The sequence below is a fragment of the Lissotriton helveticus genome, chromosome 4_1 (assembly GCF_964261635.1).
Source record: "Lissotriton helveticus chromosome 4_1, aLisHel1.1, whole genome shotgun sequence".
Taxonomy (NCBI): Eukaryota; Metazoa; Chordata; class Amphibia; order Caudata; family Salamandridae; genus Lissotriton; species Lissotriton helveticus.
Window position 1 is genome coordinate 1367217346 of NC_136063.1, and position 16233 is coordinate 1367233578.

At 47.1% G+C, this 16233-nt stretch overlaps 1 protein-coding gene across 1 annotated transcript in view; it reads left to right on the top strand.

Moving 5' to 3' along the window:
* The window catches only part of GMPR (guanosine monophosphate reductase), a 429723-nt gene that overhangs the window by 186835 nt on the left and 226655 nt on the right, over nt 1-16233 (top strand). The window contains exon 3 of the mRNA XM_078687924.1: nt 1690-1773. Coding sequence (XP_078544050.1) covers nt 1690-1773 — 84 coding nt within the window. The remainder of the gene's footprint in view (nt 1-1689; nt 1774-16233) is intronic.

Sequence of the window (16233 nt, forward strand, 5' to 3'; positions counted from 1 at the left end):
GATGTATGTAAAAACACCATATAAAGATCGAATTGAGAAACCACTGGTATGAAATCCTGAAGAAGGCTTTGCCGAAAGACGTTGGTATTCTACAATTATTACCAGTGTTTCCATAAATACGAATCATTTCTCAGCCCAATGATCTTTATATAGACCATCATGTGCCTTATAAATTCTTTCTGACTATTTTGTACATAAAATTGAAGTTATTATGGTCTCAGGCTATACCATTATGTGATTGAATATGTGGTTCTAATTGGCACAATATTACCTATCATGTGTATCCGGTTATATAATGGAAGTATCCATGTGTAAATTGTATTTATGAATATTTATATATTTTGTCTATTTAAAAAAATCTCATCAATAAAAAAGAGTATATTTTTATAAATATGTTTGCACGTTAGTTCTTAATATCTGTGCCATATTTTTGTGTTTCTAGAGTTTATATGCTTGTCTAATAGTATCAAGTACTGTGCCCGGTACAATTTTCTTTTCAAAATAGTTAATTTCCTTGTTAGGGTTTTATTCTTTATACAAGGGCCCGTTCGTTTTCCAAAGTAGGTATGGAGTACCGCAAGTTTTTTCCCTCTCTACCTTCTCTTTAACATATAGTAGATCCCTCTATAGCAATCAGCAAAAATTAGGCAGGAGTTGTGAGATGTACACAGGGCGCACCTAACAATTGCTTCTTTGAAAAGAGGTTGTGCCGGGTGGTAAACATCGTTTACAACGATGTTTTCACAACGCGGTACCTTTACACCGCGGCTGTGACAACGCAAGTCGTTACCACGACTTGCGCTGGAGGGCGCTCAAGGTCTAAAAATAGTTAATTTACTATCCTAACACCTTCCCTAGGGTCCACGGGGACTGGTGTTAGAATAGTAAATTAAACTATTCGAAATCCGCGCCCCCCCAACGCAAGTCGTGGTAACGACTTGCGTTGTCACGGCCGCGTTGTAAAGGTATGCGTTGTGACGGTACGCGTTGTACCGTCATATATCCGTGCCGGGTCTGCCAGAGTCAATCACAATTGATTACAAACTACCTTTTTTAAGGTTTTTAGCTGAACAAGTGTTTGCTTCCCATAACTGGACTACAGAAAGGCCATCACAACGCCTATTGCTTTTTTTGTTGCTGCCCCAGGTATACAAAATCTAAATGGAATACCAGGCATTATATTGGTAATATATATTCATTTGTCCTCGTTTTTTGCTCTTTCCATGTATGCTGCATTCGAAGGTGCAAATTGCCATTATTAATTGCTTATGTGCAGGAAGGTGTCTGTTCCTGCTAATAAACAATCATCCCTGCAACGTAGGCATCCTGGCAACATGGTTGCAGGTTACCTGCACTGGCTCTAGGCAGCTTTTTTGCACCAGAGCTAGGAGAAACATGGCGCATCCCCTCATTTTGAAAAAGTCAGAACGTGGCACTGCCAAATTCGGCGCAGCACTGCACTCTGACATTGTATTGTAAATCTGCCTCTTAGTTTGCACACAGCAAATGGGAACATATGAAAGAAAACTGCCTTGCTGCATGTTCGGAATATAAATGAAGAATTACTCTAATTGTTGGCATTATGGGTTCATTGTTATGCAGTACTTTTCCTTTAAACTTTGGCCATCAGAACGTCTAAAAATATTGTGCATAAACTGCATAATAGATTTGACTTTGTTTTTGTTCCAGCACACAATGTTCACCGCTATTCACAAGCATTATCCGTTGGAGGACTGGAAACAGTTTGCTGCCAATCACCCAGAATGCCTTGAGGTACGTACGGCGCACTCCTGGACATATTTAGTGACAAGTATAATCAAGCTAAGCCTTAATATATTCTGTTCAAAATGTGCTTAACAGCCTGCAGCGTTGATCAAATCACTTGTTTGAAAAGAAGGGAGATGGCAGAGGGTTTTCAGAGGTTTACATGCGTGGAAATCACCTTAAATGTTATTTATTTTAGGAATTTGGCGTAGGGTAGGTGTAGGATCCTGGGAGGATGGGTGGGCAAAATTGCAAAAGATTTTGCTCGCATAAGATACATAAAATACATTTATTATATGAATTATAGTTTGTCGCAATGTAAAATTTCAGTAAAGGAGGCATGTTTAATGTGCATTAAGGACGAAGCTGGGGAACCGGGTTCAAGTCTCTGCAACGACACTCAACATCCCGTGATTCTGGGCACATCACTTAATCTCCCCGTGCCTAACAAAAATGAATGTGTCCATCTGAAACGAAACTGGTGCTCATGAAAAGCGTTTTGATACCTGATATCTGTGGGTCTAGTCCACGCTATATAAAACTCTTAAAAACAAATAAAATAATCACACCAGATACCCTGAAGAGGCTGGTTTTAACAGAAAATGTCCTGCTGCTGTGGCCACAGCTGCAGTTGGGTTGGTTGAGAGGCTTGGCCAAAAAACCACAGTGCAACTTTCCTACACCATCATCCCTGTAAGAACCACCCACCTTTAGCAGTGGAGGCCTGCTGCTTCCCTGCATTCCCATCTGGGGAAATTTGAGGAGGTGCCACTAAGAGCATGGACCACTAGAAGTGCATATGTGTATGTGTTTGTGTTTCTGTGTGTGTATTTGTGGAGTCAGTAGACCACAATTTCATTCTTGTGTAGTGCCTAATGAATTGAGACTTGATTCTGCAAAATTATTTTTCATATATTAAAACCATACTCGCAGATTTTATATTTTAGGGGTTGGGTGATTTGCCTTGCCACAAAATAAAGTTATCTATTGTCAGGCACAGCGCACACTGTAAACTGATTTCCTACTAAGCAGTAGTACATTTTGGGCAGATAGCAGTGTCAAGGCTTCAACATTTTAAATCACATTAATCTATCAAGTGGGAAAGCCAGGTTTCAAACACAGGTTTATTAACTTTAGAGTTTGAATTTTTGCAGGTAGACAACCCTACCACTGGCTCTAAGAGAATTCTTTCTTTTGCCATTCAATTGGTAGGTTGATACGCTTTAGAAAACTCACACAGATATATTTTGAAAGAGTAAATCTGTTTTTTAAAATTGTATATACCTCTCTGTTGATGTTATGTGAAACACAGACTTGATGGAGAATATTGATTATTTCTCTAAGAATTGTACACTTTTCAGTAACTTATCGCAGCATTCTCAGCAGATCATCTTTTGAACATCAGACTGACGGTCTACAGAAGATTGAAATGCTAATAGAAAACTTTTTAAGTCACTAAATGCCATTGTTGTTGAATGATTCAAACTAAATGTTGGATCTTCTTTTGTTTCTCTAAAAGTACCAAACGTTAACATCACTTTTGATAAGGAATAATAACCAAGCGAGTGCCAACTCTCATCTGTTTGTGTTCTTCCATCTGAAAATATCGGTAATGTACCCCAATAATCCATGCCATGCGACAATGGTTGGACTTGGGGTCAAATCATGACTGTCTATCCTCCGTTCTGCACTCTCCTGAAGGATGAGTCTGCCAGGGACACAAAGCCAGGTACTTTCAGTCCTCCTCCACATTCCCAAAAGGCCATGTCTCACCAAGGAGCCTGACCTACGCAAAGTCCTAAATGTGGAGTCTAGCTGACCAGGCGTCACCTGTGCAGGTAAGAGCAGTGGGGCGGGGTTGGGGGAGTTTCGACAGCCAACGAGGGAAAATTAATTATTTATTTAATTTTCCATCGGTGGCGTCTGTCGAATCTCCCCCTCCCCGCCTCACCGCTCTTACCTGCACGGTCCGCTCCTGTAGCTGACACCATGTTATTGAATTGAGGATGTGTTGGGCAGGAGGAGGGTAAACCATGTAATTGTGACTTAAGATAAGAAAGAGGGCATCCCTATAGAAAAATTATTATCGGTAATTATACCCCAGCATGTCTCCAGACCAGCCAAAATACAGGCATAGTGGCGTAGACCTCGTTACGGGGGGAGAGGGACGCCCTCTTTCTTATCTGATTAACTATAGGCACTCCACGATTTATTCTAGCTTGGGCGTATATTGCACTTCGAAAGGAACCCACTTAGGAGCGCAACGGATTTATATTAGATCTGACACGGGAAAGGCAAAATATGACCATTCCCTCAATAGATACATAAGTTATACGTGGGCGATGTTAGATGAAGTAGACGGGATACGATAAGGACCGTCGAAAAAGACCGTTTGTGTTAGGGGACAACGCCCATTCAAGTGGACGTGGCCTTGCTGTTCATTCTTACGTGTTAACAAGTCACCTCAGGATCACCGTTTTCTTTAATATAATGCCCTTGATGGGGAACGACGATCAGTAAGAAATTATACGCCGTACTGAAAACGACTGGATGGGCTTTCCCACTTTATTCTCATGCCCTGAAGAAGTCCTGTATATGGACGAAATGCGTCGGCTGTCCATAGTGTTGATTGCACTGTTTCTTCTGGAACAATAACAAAGAAAAAAGAAATAAAAGAAACACCAAAGAACTGTTGAATATGGACATTTGGTTTGTCTTTGCTGTTAGAACCCCTTCGTGGTGCACCTTTGCTTTGTTTTTAAAATAAGCTTTGTGAACGGTTTATAAGATTTTCAATTTAATCCTGGCTTTTAATCAATTGCTTATATGATACTGGAGAGGTAGAAACAATGAAACATAGAACTGCTTGCTGCGACAATTAATCTGCAATCTCTTGCCTCTGATATTGCCTGTCTTCATCTGCCTCCAAAGGAACTTCTGGAATTGTTATAAATATACGACTGTCACACTGCAACCTTTAACCTGCAGTAGTACACCTAGGTTCATTTTTACGATATTTTGGCGTAGGGCAGCGCTACAAGCCTTTCATCTGCGCTGCCCTATGTCAAAAGAAAAGGGCCAGAATGTGCCATATCTATGGCGCATTCCTGTCCTTCCTGCCAGCGCTGACACACATTCCGCAGCTGATGCAGGCTCCCTTGTACCATGGTGCAAGGGTGTGTGTGTCGTTGGCATGATTGTTTTTGTGCAGGGACGGGACACCTTACGGCACAAAAACAATCAATGAAGGTGTTTTCCCCGTTCTATGTGTGCTGCAGAATGCAGCACGTTAAAAGGAAAAAAACGAGGAGAAATGAAAATATTTCTCCTCGTTATGCCTGCTTTGGAAAGGCTTTAGTTTTGGCGCTGCCCCAGAGTTATGCTGTGTTAAAAATCTGGGGCAGTGTAAAAAACCAACAACCCCCAATTCTAGCGCCATTGCCTGGATTGTCTGTATTGAATGCACAAACAGCCCCGTCAATCTAACACGAGACATTGTTTCCACAAGCAGGCAGAGACACGCAGAATGGTAAAGGAAGAAAATGCCCACTTTCTAAAAGTGACATTTTCAAACATACACTTTAACAAGCATTTGCAATGCAATAGGTCTTGCATTTGTAAAAGTTAAAGCTATTGGCGTTTTTTTTTCATTTATATTTTTTGGTTTGCAGTGGAGTGAGTATTTAATTTAAAAAAACTTCCTTCTGCATCAGGTAGTTTTCAGGCAACAATAAAAATATCAGGATAACTCTGGTGATTAATGTTCGACTTGTGAGAGTTCAGAATTTTGTCTGGTTGCAGTTTTGGCTCATCGTAAACTAGCACTGATAGTTAATGTGTGAGTGAACTATGAGTAGCACTATAAACAAGCATTGAAAATGCAATAGGTCTCGCAATAGAAGAGTTTGACCTTTTGGTTTTGCAAATGGATGAGTGGCGTTGCGTGGATGAGTGGCGTTGCGTGGATGAGTGGCGTTGCGTGGATGAGTGGCGTTGCGTGGATGAGTGGCGTTGCGTGGATGAGTGGCGTTGCGTGGATGAGTTGCGTGTGTGAGTGGCGTTGCGTGTGTGAGTGGCATTGCGTGTGTGAGTGGCGTTGCGTGTGTGAGTGGCGTTGCGTGTGTGAGTGGCATTGCGTGTGTGAGTGGCATTGCGTGTGTGAGTGGCGTTGCGTGTGTGAGTGGCGTTGCGTCGATGAGTGGCGTTGCGTCGATGAGTGGCTGTGAGTGGCGTTGCGTGTGTGAGTGGCGTTGCGTGTGTGAGTGGCGTTGCGTGTGTGAGTGGCGTTGCGTGTGTGAGTGGGGTTGCGTGGATGAGTGGGGTTGCGTGGAGGAGTGGGGTTGCATGGATGAGTTGCGTGTGTGAGTGGCGTTGCGTGTGAGTGGCGTTGCGTGTGTGAGTGGCGTTGCGTGTGTGAGTGGCGTTGCATGTGTGAGTGGCGTTGCGTGTGTGAGTGGCGTTGCGTGTGTGAGTGGGGTTGCGTGGATGAGTTGCGTGTGTGAGTGGCGTTGCGTGTGTGAGTGGCATTGCGTGTGTGAGTGGCGTTGCGTGTGTGAGTGGCGTTGCATGTGTGAGTGGCGTTGCGTGTGTGAGTGGTGTTGCATGTGTGAGTGGCGTTGCGTCGATGAGTGGCGTTGCGTCGATGAGTGGGGTTGCGTGGATGAGTGGGGTTGCGTGGATGAGTTGCGTGTGTGAGTGGCGTTGCGTGTGTGAGTGGCGTTGCATGTGTGAGTGGCGTTGCGTGTGTGAGTGGCGTTGTGTGTGTGAGTGGTGTTGCGTGGATGAGTGGGGTTGCGTGGATGAGTTGCGTGTGTGAGTGGCGTTGCGTGGGTAAGTGGCGTTGCGTGGGTGAGTGGCGTTGCGTGGGTGAGTGGCGTTGCGTGGGTGAGTGGCGTTGCGTGGGTGAGTGGCGTTGCGTGTGTGAGTGGCGTTGCGTGTGTGAGTGGCGTTGCGTGTGTGAGTGGCGTTGTGTGTGTGAGTGGCTTAGCGTGTGTGAGTGGCGTTGCGTGTGTGAGTGGCGTTGCGTGTGTGAGTGGCGTTGCGTCGATGAGTGGGGTTGCGTGGATGAGTGGGGTTGCGTGGATGAGTTGCGTGTGTGAGTGGCGTTGCGTGTGTGAGTGGCGTTGCGTGTGTGAGTGCCGTTGTGTGTGTGAGTGGCGTTGCGTGTGTGAGTGGCGTTGCGTGTGTGAGTGACGTTGCGTGTGTGAGTGGCGTTGCGTGTGTGAGTGGTGTTGCGTGTGTGAGTGGCGTTGCGTCGATGAGTGGGGTTGCGTGGATGAGTGGGGTTGCGTGGATGAGTTGCGTGTGTGAGTGGAGTTGCGTGTGTGAGTGGCGTTGCGTGTGTGAGTGGCGTTGCGTGTGTGAGTGGCGTTGTGTGTGTGAGTGGTGTTGCATGTGTGAGTGGCGTTGCGTCGATGAGTGGGGTTGCGTGGATGAGTGGGGTTGCGTGGATGAGTTGCGTGTGTGAGTGGAGTTGCGTGTGTGAGTGGCGTTGCGTGTGTGAGTGGCGTTGCGTGTGTGAGTGGCGTTGGGTGTGTGAGTGGCGTTGGGTGTGTGAGTGGCGTTGGCTGTGTGAGTGGCGTTGCGTGTGTGAGTGGCGTTGCGTGGATGAGTGGGGTTGCGTGGATGAGTTGCGTGTGTGAGTGGCGTTGCGTGTGTGAGTAGCGTTGCGTGTGTGAGTGGCGTTGCGTGTGTGAGTGGCATTGCGTGTGTGAGTGGCGTTGCGTGGATGAGTGGGGTTGCGTGGATGAGTTGCGTGTGTGAGTGGCGTTGCGTGTGTGAGTGGCATTGCGTGTGTGAGTGGTGTTGCGTGTGTGAGTGGCGTTGCGTGTGTGAGTGGCGTTGCGTCAATGAGTGGGGTTGCGTCGATGAGTGGGGTTGCGTCGATGAGTGGGGTTGCGTCGATGAGTGGGGTTGCGTGGATGAGTTGCGTTGCGTGTGTGAGTGGCGTTGCTGTGTGTGAATTGCTGGTTGGGGAAGTGGGGGGGGTGGGCGGGGAGCAGCAGGCAGATGCGAGTGGAGCGCGCTCTGGAGAGGGAGGGGGTGGGAGGACTAGGCAGCGGGAGAGAGGGAGAAAGGAGTGCACGTGCATATAGCAGGACTGGAACATTACATTGTGAGCTGCACATTTGGTAAAGATGTATCTTAAAATATTTTTTCTCATGTAGCCCTTTTATTTATATTACGGCGAATATGTGCACCGCATGCTGTAAAATACTATTTTTGCACTTGATAATGTTGGACTTCACACTGTTGGCTAATAATGAAACACTTATGTGCCTGCATAACAGCCAGTTGCCTTGCCCGTTAATTCTGGTCGTTTGCCATAGGAACGTCCGGGATGCATTTGTGCACAATTAATATTTTAGCACTCATTCATTAGGTAAGGGACACTACCGCAGTCACTGGAAACACGACACAAGGGAAGCGGAGCCTGTTCTCTGCTGCTGTACAGTGCTTTCACATTTGTGCGAGGAAAAAAAAACAAGGGGGCAGGGAGAGAACAGACGAGTGGAGGGAGGGAAGGGGTGTGCGGTGAGAGAAAGGGGAGAGCGGACAACTCAGAGGTAAGGGACAGAGAGAAGTAGAGAACGGAAAAAATATGGAAAGGAGGAAACACGGGGAATCGAGAGGGAAAGAAGAGATGGCGAAGCAGAGGGAAGGGGAGAGAAAAAGGTGAAGTAAGAGGGATAGGGAGAGACAAAAGGAGGGCATTAATGTGGGGAGGGGGGAGGAGAAGTGCGACACGGCCGCAGCAGGGGGCGGAGCGGGGAGAGCGGCAGGGGCCTTTGAAGTGAAGCTAAGCTTCACTTCAAAGGAGTGGGCGGAGTGCTGCTGGGGAACAGATGGCGATTTGATGCTGTGCACGCGCATTTTAGGTCAATGCGCTTGCGCATTGACCTAAAAGCGCACGGGCACAGCACCAAATCGCCACAGTTAGTTAAACTTTGTTTAAAGCCCTATAGTCTCGCTTCTCTCAATGCGCATGCGCATTGATAGGTCACGAGACCTAAAAAATGAAATGTACATCAGAGAGAGGCTATGGAGAGATGAGGTGCATTGTTGGAAAGTGGTAGTGAGGAAATTCATGGAGAAGAAGGATATGGGGGAGCAGAGCTCCAAAAAGGACTGTTGTGATGGCCACTGTTAGCGACAATCGTCGTATATTTATTTCACTGCCCTACAATAATTTGTAACTTTAAATAAAATCAAAACGCAAATGTGGCTTACGATCTACAACAAATATCTAGGCATCTTGGGAACCAAAGGGCCGATTATGATGGCGGATGGACCTGAGTCCGTCCGCCACCATAGAGTAGGAGGGACCGTCCGCAGGGGCTGCGGCGGTCCCTACGTTCAGATTAGGATGTGACCGCCAGGGTGGCGGTCACATCCTCAATCTTTAACATTGCGGCGGGTGCAGCTTCAAGCTGCACCCGCCACAATGTTAAAAATGCATGCACGGCATTTGCATGCACAAAGCAGGAGGCACCACGCGGTGCCTGCCGCTTTGTCCACGCAAATGTGTGCACCCCCCCTTCACCAAGGGGGCCCGCAACGGGCCCCCGAAGTCAATGTCCGTATGCTTTTCCACGGCGTAAAAGCCGCCGTGGAAAAGCATATGATTTCCGCCATCCTAATATGGCTGGCGGGGTCTGATAGACACCGCCAGCCATGTTAGAGCTTTTCCGCCGCGGTCGGAAGGCGACCGCGGCAGAAAAGCTGCGGACGGATTTTGAGACCCACCGCCATCCTAATTTGGCGGTGGGTCTTTTGTGCCTCCGCAGCGGTTTTCCCACATCCTCCGGGCCGGCGGTGGCTTTCGCCGGCCCGGAGGATGCGGGAAAACCGCGATCCTAATCGAGCCCCAAGTTCGGGTTTCTGTGAAATGTTTCACAGCTGGTGATTTTGGGCAGTTTTACAGCAAAAACAAGGGAATGCAGTTCCTATGGAGGGCAAGGTGTAAAGGAGAGATAGGGTAGTGTCCCAGGTGCAAGAGGATACAAAAAAGAGAGTGGGGATAGGTCCATTTAGGAGCAAGGGCCATCACACACCCTGGAAGGTGTCATGGTTCATCATCGGGCATCTCCTCATTGGGCCAGCGCTGCAATGCCCAACGGGCCCCCTGAGACGTCTTCTCTTTTTAGGTTTCGCCTGGGGCCGGAGCTCCTAGCTCCGCCCAGGAGAAATCTTATGTTTCCTACAGTATGGGCTTAGTTCCGCCTCTGTCTTCCATTGGCTAGCTCCATAAATGGAGGCTAGCCATTGGAAGAGATTGGCTGTCAATCACGCTTTCCCCGTGAAAACGCGACTCGGGGGCGTTTCTGACTATTTTTTTAAGTCCCGCCCCTTGTCCCGGGCCGCGCTGTGATTGCTGCCGGCCCGGGACACCCCCGTGACGTCATTCCCCGGGCCGCGCTCTGATTAGCTGCCGGCCCGGGACCTGACTTGTTTTTTTTATTTCATTCAACGCATTGACTCTGTGAGCTAGGCAACTAGAAAGGTCAGGTGGTCTATATTCGATGCGGTGACGCACCGACGGAGAGCGATTATTCTTGCTTAGGTAGGTGCTATGTTCACTGTCATCACGCCTCCCTGCAAGCTTTCAGTCTGCATTAGGCTTCCAAACAGTCCTTCCCTAGTGGGACAATTACGCTCTTCATGCTATTTCGCTCTTTTAATCTTTTTTCGATCTCCGCTGCATTTTCTTTCCCTTTCTATCTCCCTCGGCCTCCTCCTTCCGTCTCTTCTCTCTCCCCACACGTTCATTGCCGTGGCCCCGTGTCCGCACCTCGCCCGCTGCGGCAGCTTCACTGCTGCAGTGGGGGCTTTCCGTCCGTATTCTTCAATCTCGCTCACAGACTCATACCTCCGGGCTGCAGTGGGCCCGCTTCCCTGGTTCTCCTACTGTACCGATGACGTCACCGGGGCGCTGACCTTGCGAAGCCTTCATTGAAGAACTTGGCGGCATTTCAAGATGAACAGGCCTTGACTTGCACAAAGCCAGCATTTAGCCTCTGCTGCCGGCGTCCTCTCGAAGCCCCGCTCTCGCCAGGCCCCCGTCCACTTGCTCAAGACCTCTCCCCTCAAGACCGTCTGCTGCCACCTTTATTGCATGCAGCTCTACACACCTCTACTCCCCTCCTCTTATGGAACTGTGGTTTCTCCCTACCCAGCGAGACCCACTTTCGGACCTTGAGCGGTTTAACTTGGCAGGGATGGGCATCGAGACACTGGCAGCAGTGCCAATACCGCCCTCTCCCATGCCAGCCTGGGAAACTCTGTTCTAAGAGAAGGATCGGATACAGGGTAGACACTGGCACCTGCTCTGGTCCAGCTGACCGCAGGAGCCCCATACACCCCAGCACCCGATGCCCACTTACAGGCAAGCTGCCCCTAAAGTCACATTGTAATGCATACAGTACCCCTAAAAAACCCACACCTAGCAGAGATGAAGCCCACATTCTCATACGATCTCCGTGCACGGTGCACTACTACAATTAATTCACTACCACCAATCTACACTGTCGGTCACAACATTGCCTCACTAAACAAAGATCCCCCTCATACGATAGAGCCCCAATTCGTAAACTAACGTTATGACAAAACCAATCCCATGCGCAAAAATAGCTCAGGACACACCATTACACAATACACACATAAACACACTCTAATAACACACACGGAGCCCAGCACAGTTCACGGATTTAAACTCTACCTCGATTTCACACGGAACCCGGGTAACATGCAATCCAGGTACAAATCATTCCCTGAAACACACATATCCACAAAAAATGACACATTGCCGCAAAATGCAGAGTCCCCAGTACACAAACTGCCACTTATGAATACACTAGCATAAAGCACACAGCCAACAATTCACTCATGGCAAGCACAACAACCTTCGTGCGCTGTAGTGAATATATACCGTTATCTCAATATACACACCATCGCAACATAAATATCATCGCTAAGTACACATGATAACCAAATACACACAGGGGCATACTTTGACTAAAACGCAATTAGACGAACACACAACATCACCACTGGCAGACCAGATGCCCAACACCTCTTACCCATCTGCGGTCACTTGCTCTCTCCGTACACTGCCCGCTGCCGTCTCGAGAGTCGAGACAGGCGCGGTCTCTCTGCCGGTGCAACTTCACCGAGGGCACAGCGGCTCCACTAGGGCCGACTCCCAGTCGGAACAGTGCCTCAACTGGTGGAGTCTATCACAGGCGCTACCTTTGAACTGGCCCAGTGTTTCTACTCAGCTCTTACAGCCTCTGCTCTGTGGGCGCTGTCTCTCTCCCGAAGCAGTCAGTCTCTTCACTTGCGCAACGTTTCCACTTATATGTCTCTTGCAGGCGCGCTGTCTCTGCGAGTATAGTCTTACATGTTGTAGGTCTCTAAACGCGGTCTCTACGGGTGCAGTTTTTATTATTTGACAGCACCTTCTCCATGGGTGTTTTCGGTGCGCGGTCTCCGCAACCTCACACAGGAAGCCACATCTACAAACATCTGAGGACAGAGCAGAAATATTTCCGAGCTCCGCTCGGATGGGGGTGAAGGAGTGAGCACCAACCACACGCCGAGCCTGGGAGAGCCGATAAGCACCCACAGCTGCATGTTTCCTGTCAGCTCTTTAGTCACAGACACTGTATGGTCTCCACTTTTACCCTCCTCTCATTACAACAGTTCCTCTGTGTCTGCCGTTAGCAGTGTTTCACTTCACTATTGTCGCCTTCACTTCAGCTACTTCAGCTAGAAAATTGTTCATTGCAGCCAATTCTTGCAGCTTCTGTTCGCCTAAAGGGTCTGTTTGCTGATGTTCACGTGTTAGGGTGTTCTCTGCATGGCACAATACACGTTCACCCTTCCATTTAAATTGTCCGTCTCATTATGCTAATTTATTCTCTAAACTGTAAAATATACGATCAACACCCTGCCTTATGCTTGCATGACTTGTTTCATTTTTTCAGATGTTAGCTAAATTGTGCAAGGCGGTAAGCACCCCCATGCTTCCATTTTAAAGATGTCAGGAGACCTCCATGTGTTTTCAACAAGCCCTGCCATCTGTGATGTACCTTCATTGTTCCTTTTAAAGAGTATGTCTTGAAATGTGTTCGTGTGCTTCAGCTAAACGCTGCAGTAGAAACACCACTTCGCCCCCCCATGTCCTGTCCAGTGATGTATGTTATTAAATGAAAGTGTGCCCTTCGTGAACCATAGTCCTGCTTCCTTTTGTAGGGCCTGTTTAGGAGCCATGCTGCCCATGCATCGAGCATAAACAATCACCCCTTAAAGGGCCTTTATCATGATGTGTAGCTAAATTATGCAACGCAGCACCCAAGACTCGCCTTCTCTTTAAATGAATTCTCCAGTGTTGTTGAAGTTTTTATTTAAACCGTAGACTGCGGAAACCACACTACCTGAAAGTCTATCAAGTGATGTTTGTCTTTGTGGCAAAATTCAGCTAACCCCTTGCTTCCCAATCAAAGAGCCTTGACTGATGTATATGTTTATCTAACTGAGATTCAGGAAACGGCTCCAGCATTCCCTGTTTGGCGATGCTCATGTATTTCAAACATACGGAGAAGTGTTTTACAATAGGACATAGAAAGTGCCACAAATAAGGCAAACGGTGCACAATAGTTACTTTATTGTTAATTTTTTGGATTAAATTGGAATAGCGTGGATACAGAGGTGCAAATGTAGTACATGAAGGATAAATGTAAATGTATTTGTCATTTGTGATCGAGCGGGATTGGTGTCGGGTACCGGTATGACGTTGCCAACATGTTAGCTGTACTTTTAAAATAACAAGCGATAAAGGATATCGGTGCTGCTTCAAACGTCTTGTTCTGTGGCTCTGGGTGTGTGGGTGTGTGTAGCTCTGGGTGTGTGGGTGTGTGGCTGAGTGTGTGTGTGTGGCTCTGGGTGTGTGGGTTTGTGTGTGGCTCTGGGTGTGTGGGTGTGTGTAGCTCTGGGTGTGTGGGTGTGTGTGTGGCTCTGGGTGTGGGTGTGTGTGTGGCTCTGAGTGTGTGTGGGTGTGTGTGTGGCTCTGGGTGTGTGGGTGTGTGTGTGGCTCTGGGTGTGTGGGTGTGTGTGTGGCTCTGGGGGTGTGTGTGTGTATGGCTCTGGGTGTGTGTGTGTGGCTCTGGGTGTGTGTGTGTGTGGCTCTGGGTGTGTGTGTGTGGTAGTAATTGCTGTCTGCTGAGCTCATCCGTAGGGTACAATAGGTCTCACATTTGCGAGTGATTAAGCTAATGGCAATGTAAATGACAATGCCATTTATTTATCTGTTTTCAAAACCAACACATAAATACAAAATTTGTCATTTACAATGCCAATAGCTCTAACTTTTCCAAAGGCGAAACCATTGCATTGTAAATGCGTGTTTGTTAATGTGATGAATAAGGGATGAGGCGTCAAGGAGTCTTGTGAATAGAAATGGATGAGTGCAAGTGAGAGCTAAAAATAGCTATAGGGATCCCACGGGATATCTTTTATTCATTGGGTTCCCATGCTATAGTAAAAACAAGGACTAAAAAATCGTAGATATAGAGGGGGAATTACAACCTCCCAAGCTCTATTAGGTTTGTGTGCAGTGAAAGGGGTCAACATGTTTTATGCCATTTCCGTCCAGAAGGATCCCAGCATTTCATCAGGACCAAGGGATCCTCTTCTACTGAAACAGGGACGGGTTGAGTGTGTGTGTGGAAAGTGCCGTGCCCTGAAATATGGACTCCCGGTGTAGTCCAGCACAAATAGATATATAAAATACCTTATGGATGCTCCTAGAAGGGGTGGGGGGGAATAGCCCCCTCGTGACGTTCTGGATGTTCACACAATGGCGATTGTAGGAGCTGCGATTATCGCTCCTCAGGGAGTACGACCTACCCTATGCCTGGTTGTCACGGAAGGTAGCAATTTACGCAATGTTTAGGTACTAACAAAACACACATACTAGTCTTAGCAGCGATAGATCTTAACAGTTATGCTAATGTCCTCCTTTATATAGCGTAGCTATTGCCTTTATTCAACCTTCTGACGGGACTAGCAGGTTCCTTGGCTCAACTAAAGGGAGAATTAACATAGCTGTAAAGATTGTTATCGTTCTTGTGACCAGCATGAGTGTTTTTTATTGACACGTAGACATTTGTGTGCCAAGGTTCCCAAAAGAAGGACACACTGTATTTAAACAAATTAGAAATCTAACACACAGGGGCATATTATCAAGCCTGTGCGATAAAACTATCGCCGTTTTATCGGCCGAAAACGGCCGATAAAGCGGCGATAATGGGCTTGATAATATGCTCTATGAATTCCAATCGAAGCCCATGTTAGATGTGAAGACATCTAACATGGGCTTCGATTGGAATTCCAAGAGCATATTATCAAGCCCATTATCGCCGATTTATCGGCCGTTTTCGGCCGCTAAAGCGGCGATAATTTTATCGCACAGGCTTGATAATATGCCCCACAGTTCTTAAACGCAACCTGGTGGAAACAACAGTTACAATGCAGTGAATGTAAAACACATTTCTAAAACAATTTAGCAATATGCTCCATTTAAATAAATAAACACTTCTATCCCTGAATAAATTGTAAGACTTCGTTTATTTGGACGTCGCGCTTGTGAGTTTTAATAATGTCTTGTATTTTTTAATTACATTATTTGTGAGCTTTGGAGCATTATGAAATTATACATTATTCTTAAATATGTATAAACGCTGTGCAAAGTGCTTTACTGGCATCAGAAAGTTGTGTGGCTTTCCATTTAATTTATTTATTCAGGACTGAAAGTGTTTCTATATGTACAAAACGGACGGTGTCGGTACATTTTAAAGAAGCGTATATGCTGCTAACGGGAGCAATACACTCTGTGGAGAGGACATGTTTATACCGTGCTGCAAGCCTGCAGCTCAATGCACAATGTATGGAGAGGTGTTCATAAAAATTTCGGGGGTGGGGGGCTAATTCTTCGAGCAATAGGCAGAGTGGAGATGAAGGGGCTCCTAGAAGGGGTGAAAACACAACATAGCTTCGTTAACAAGTAAATGCTCTTCTAAAGACCTGGGAAGTACTCGAGTGTGGCTGCAATAAGATGGTCGCCAGCCTGGGAAGCTGTCTCAGCCCAGGCTGACACACACAACGGGGAGGGGGGTCTGAAGGCCTGTGAGCCCAATGTGCGTTGCGCGCCTGTGCCAAGGCCACCTCAACTCTTCATCCTTCATAAATCGGGCAATTGAGTAGCATCAAGTTGGAAATTGGCGCCAACTCATATTTACCGTGCCTCGAAACGGTGGTAAGAAAAACAAGTTGTTACTACTATCAAAAAGTTGTCCGTTGTAGGCTAAGTGTATCACAACAAACAGCCCTCAACGGTACTACTTTCATTTAGGCCTCAACACAAGCACTGCCAATCTTCACCCTGAGTACCTTCCTCGTGGCTGAAACCAC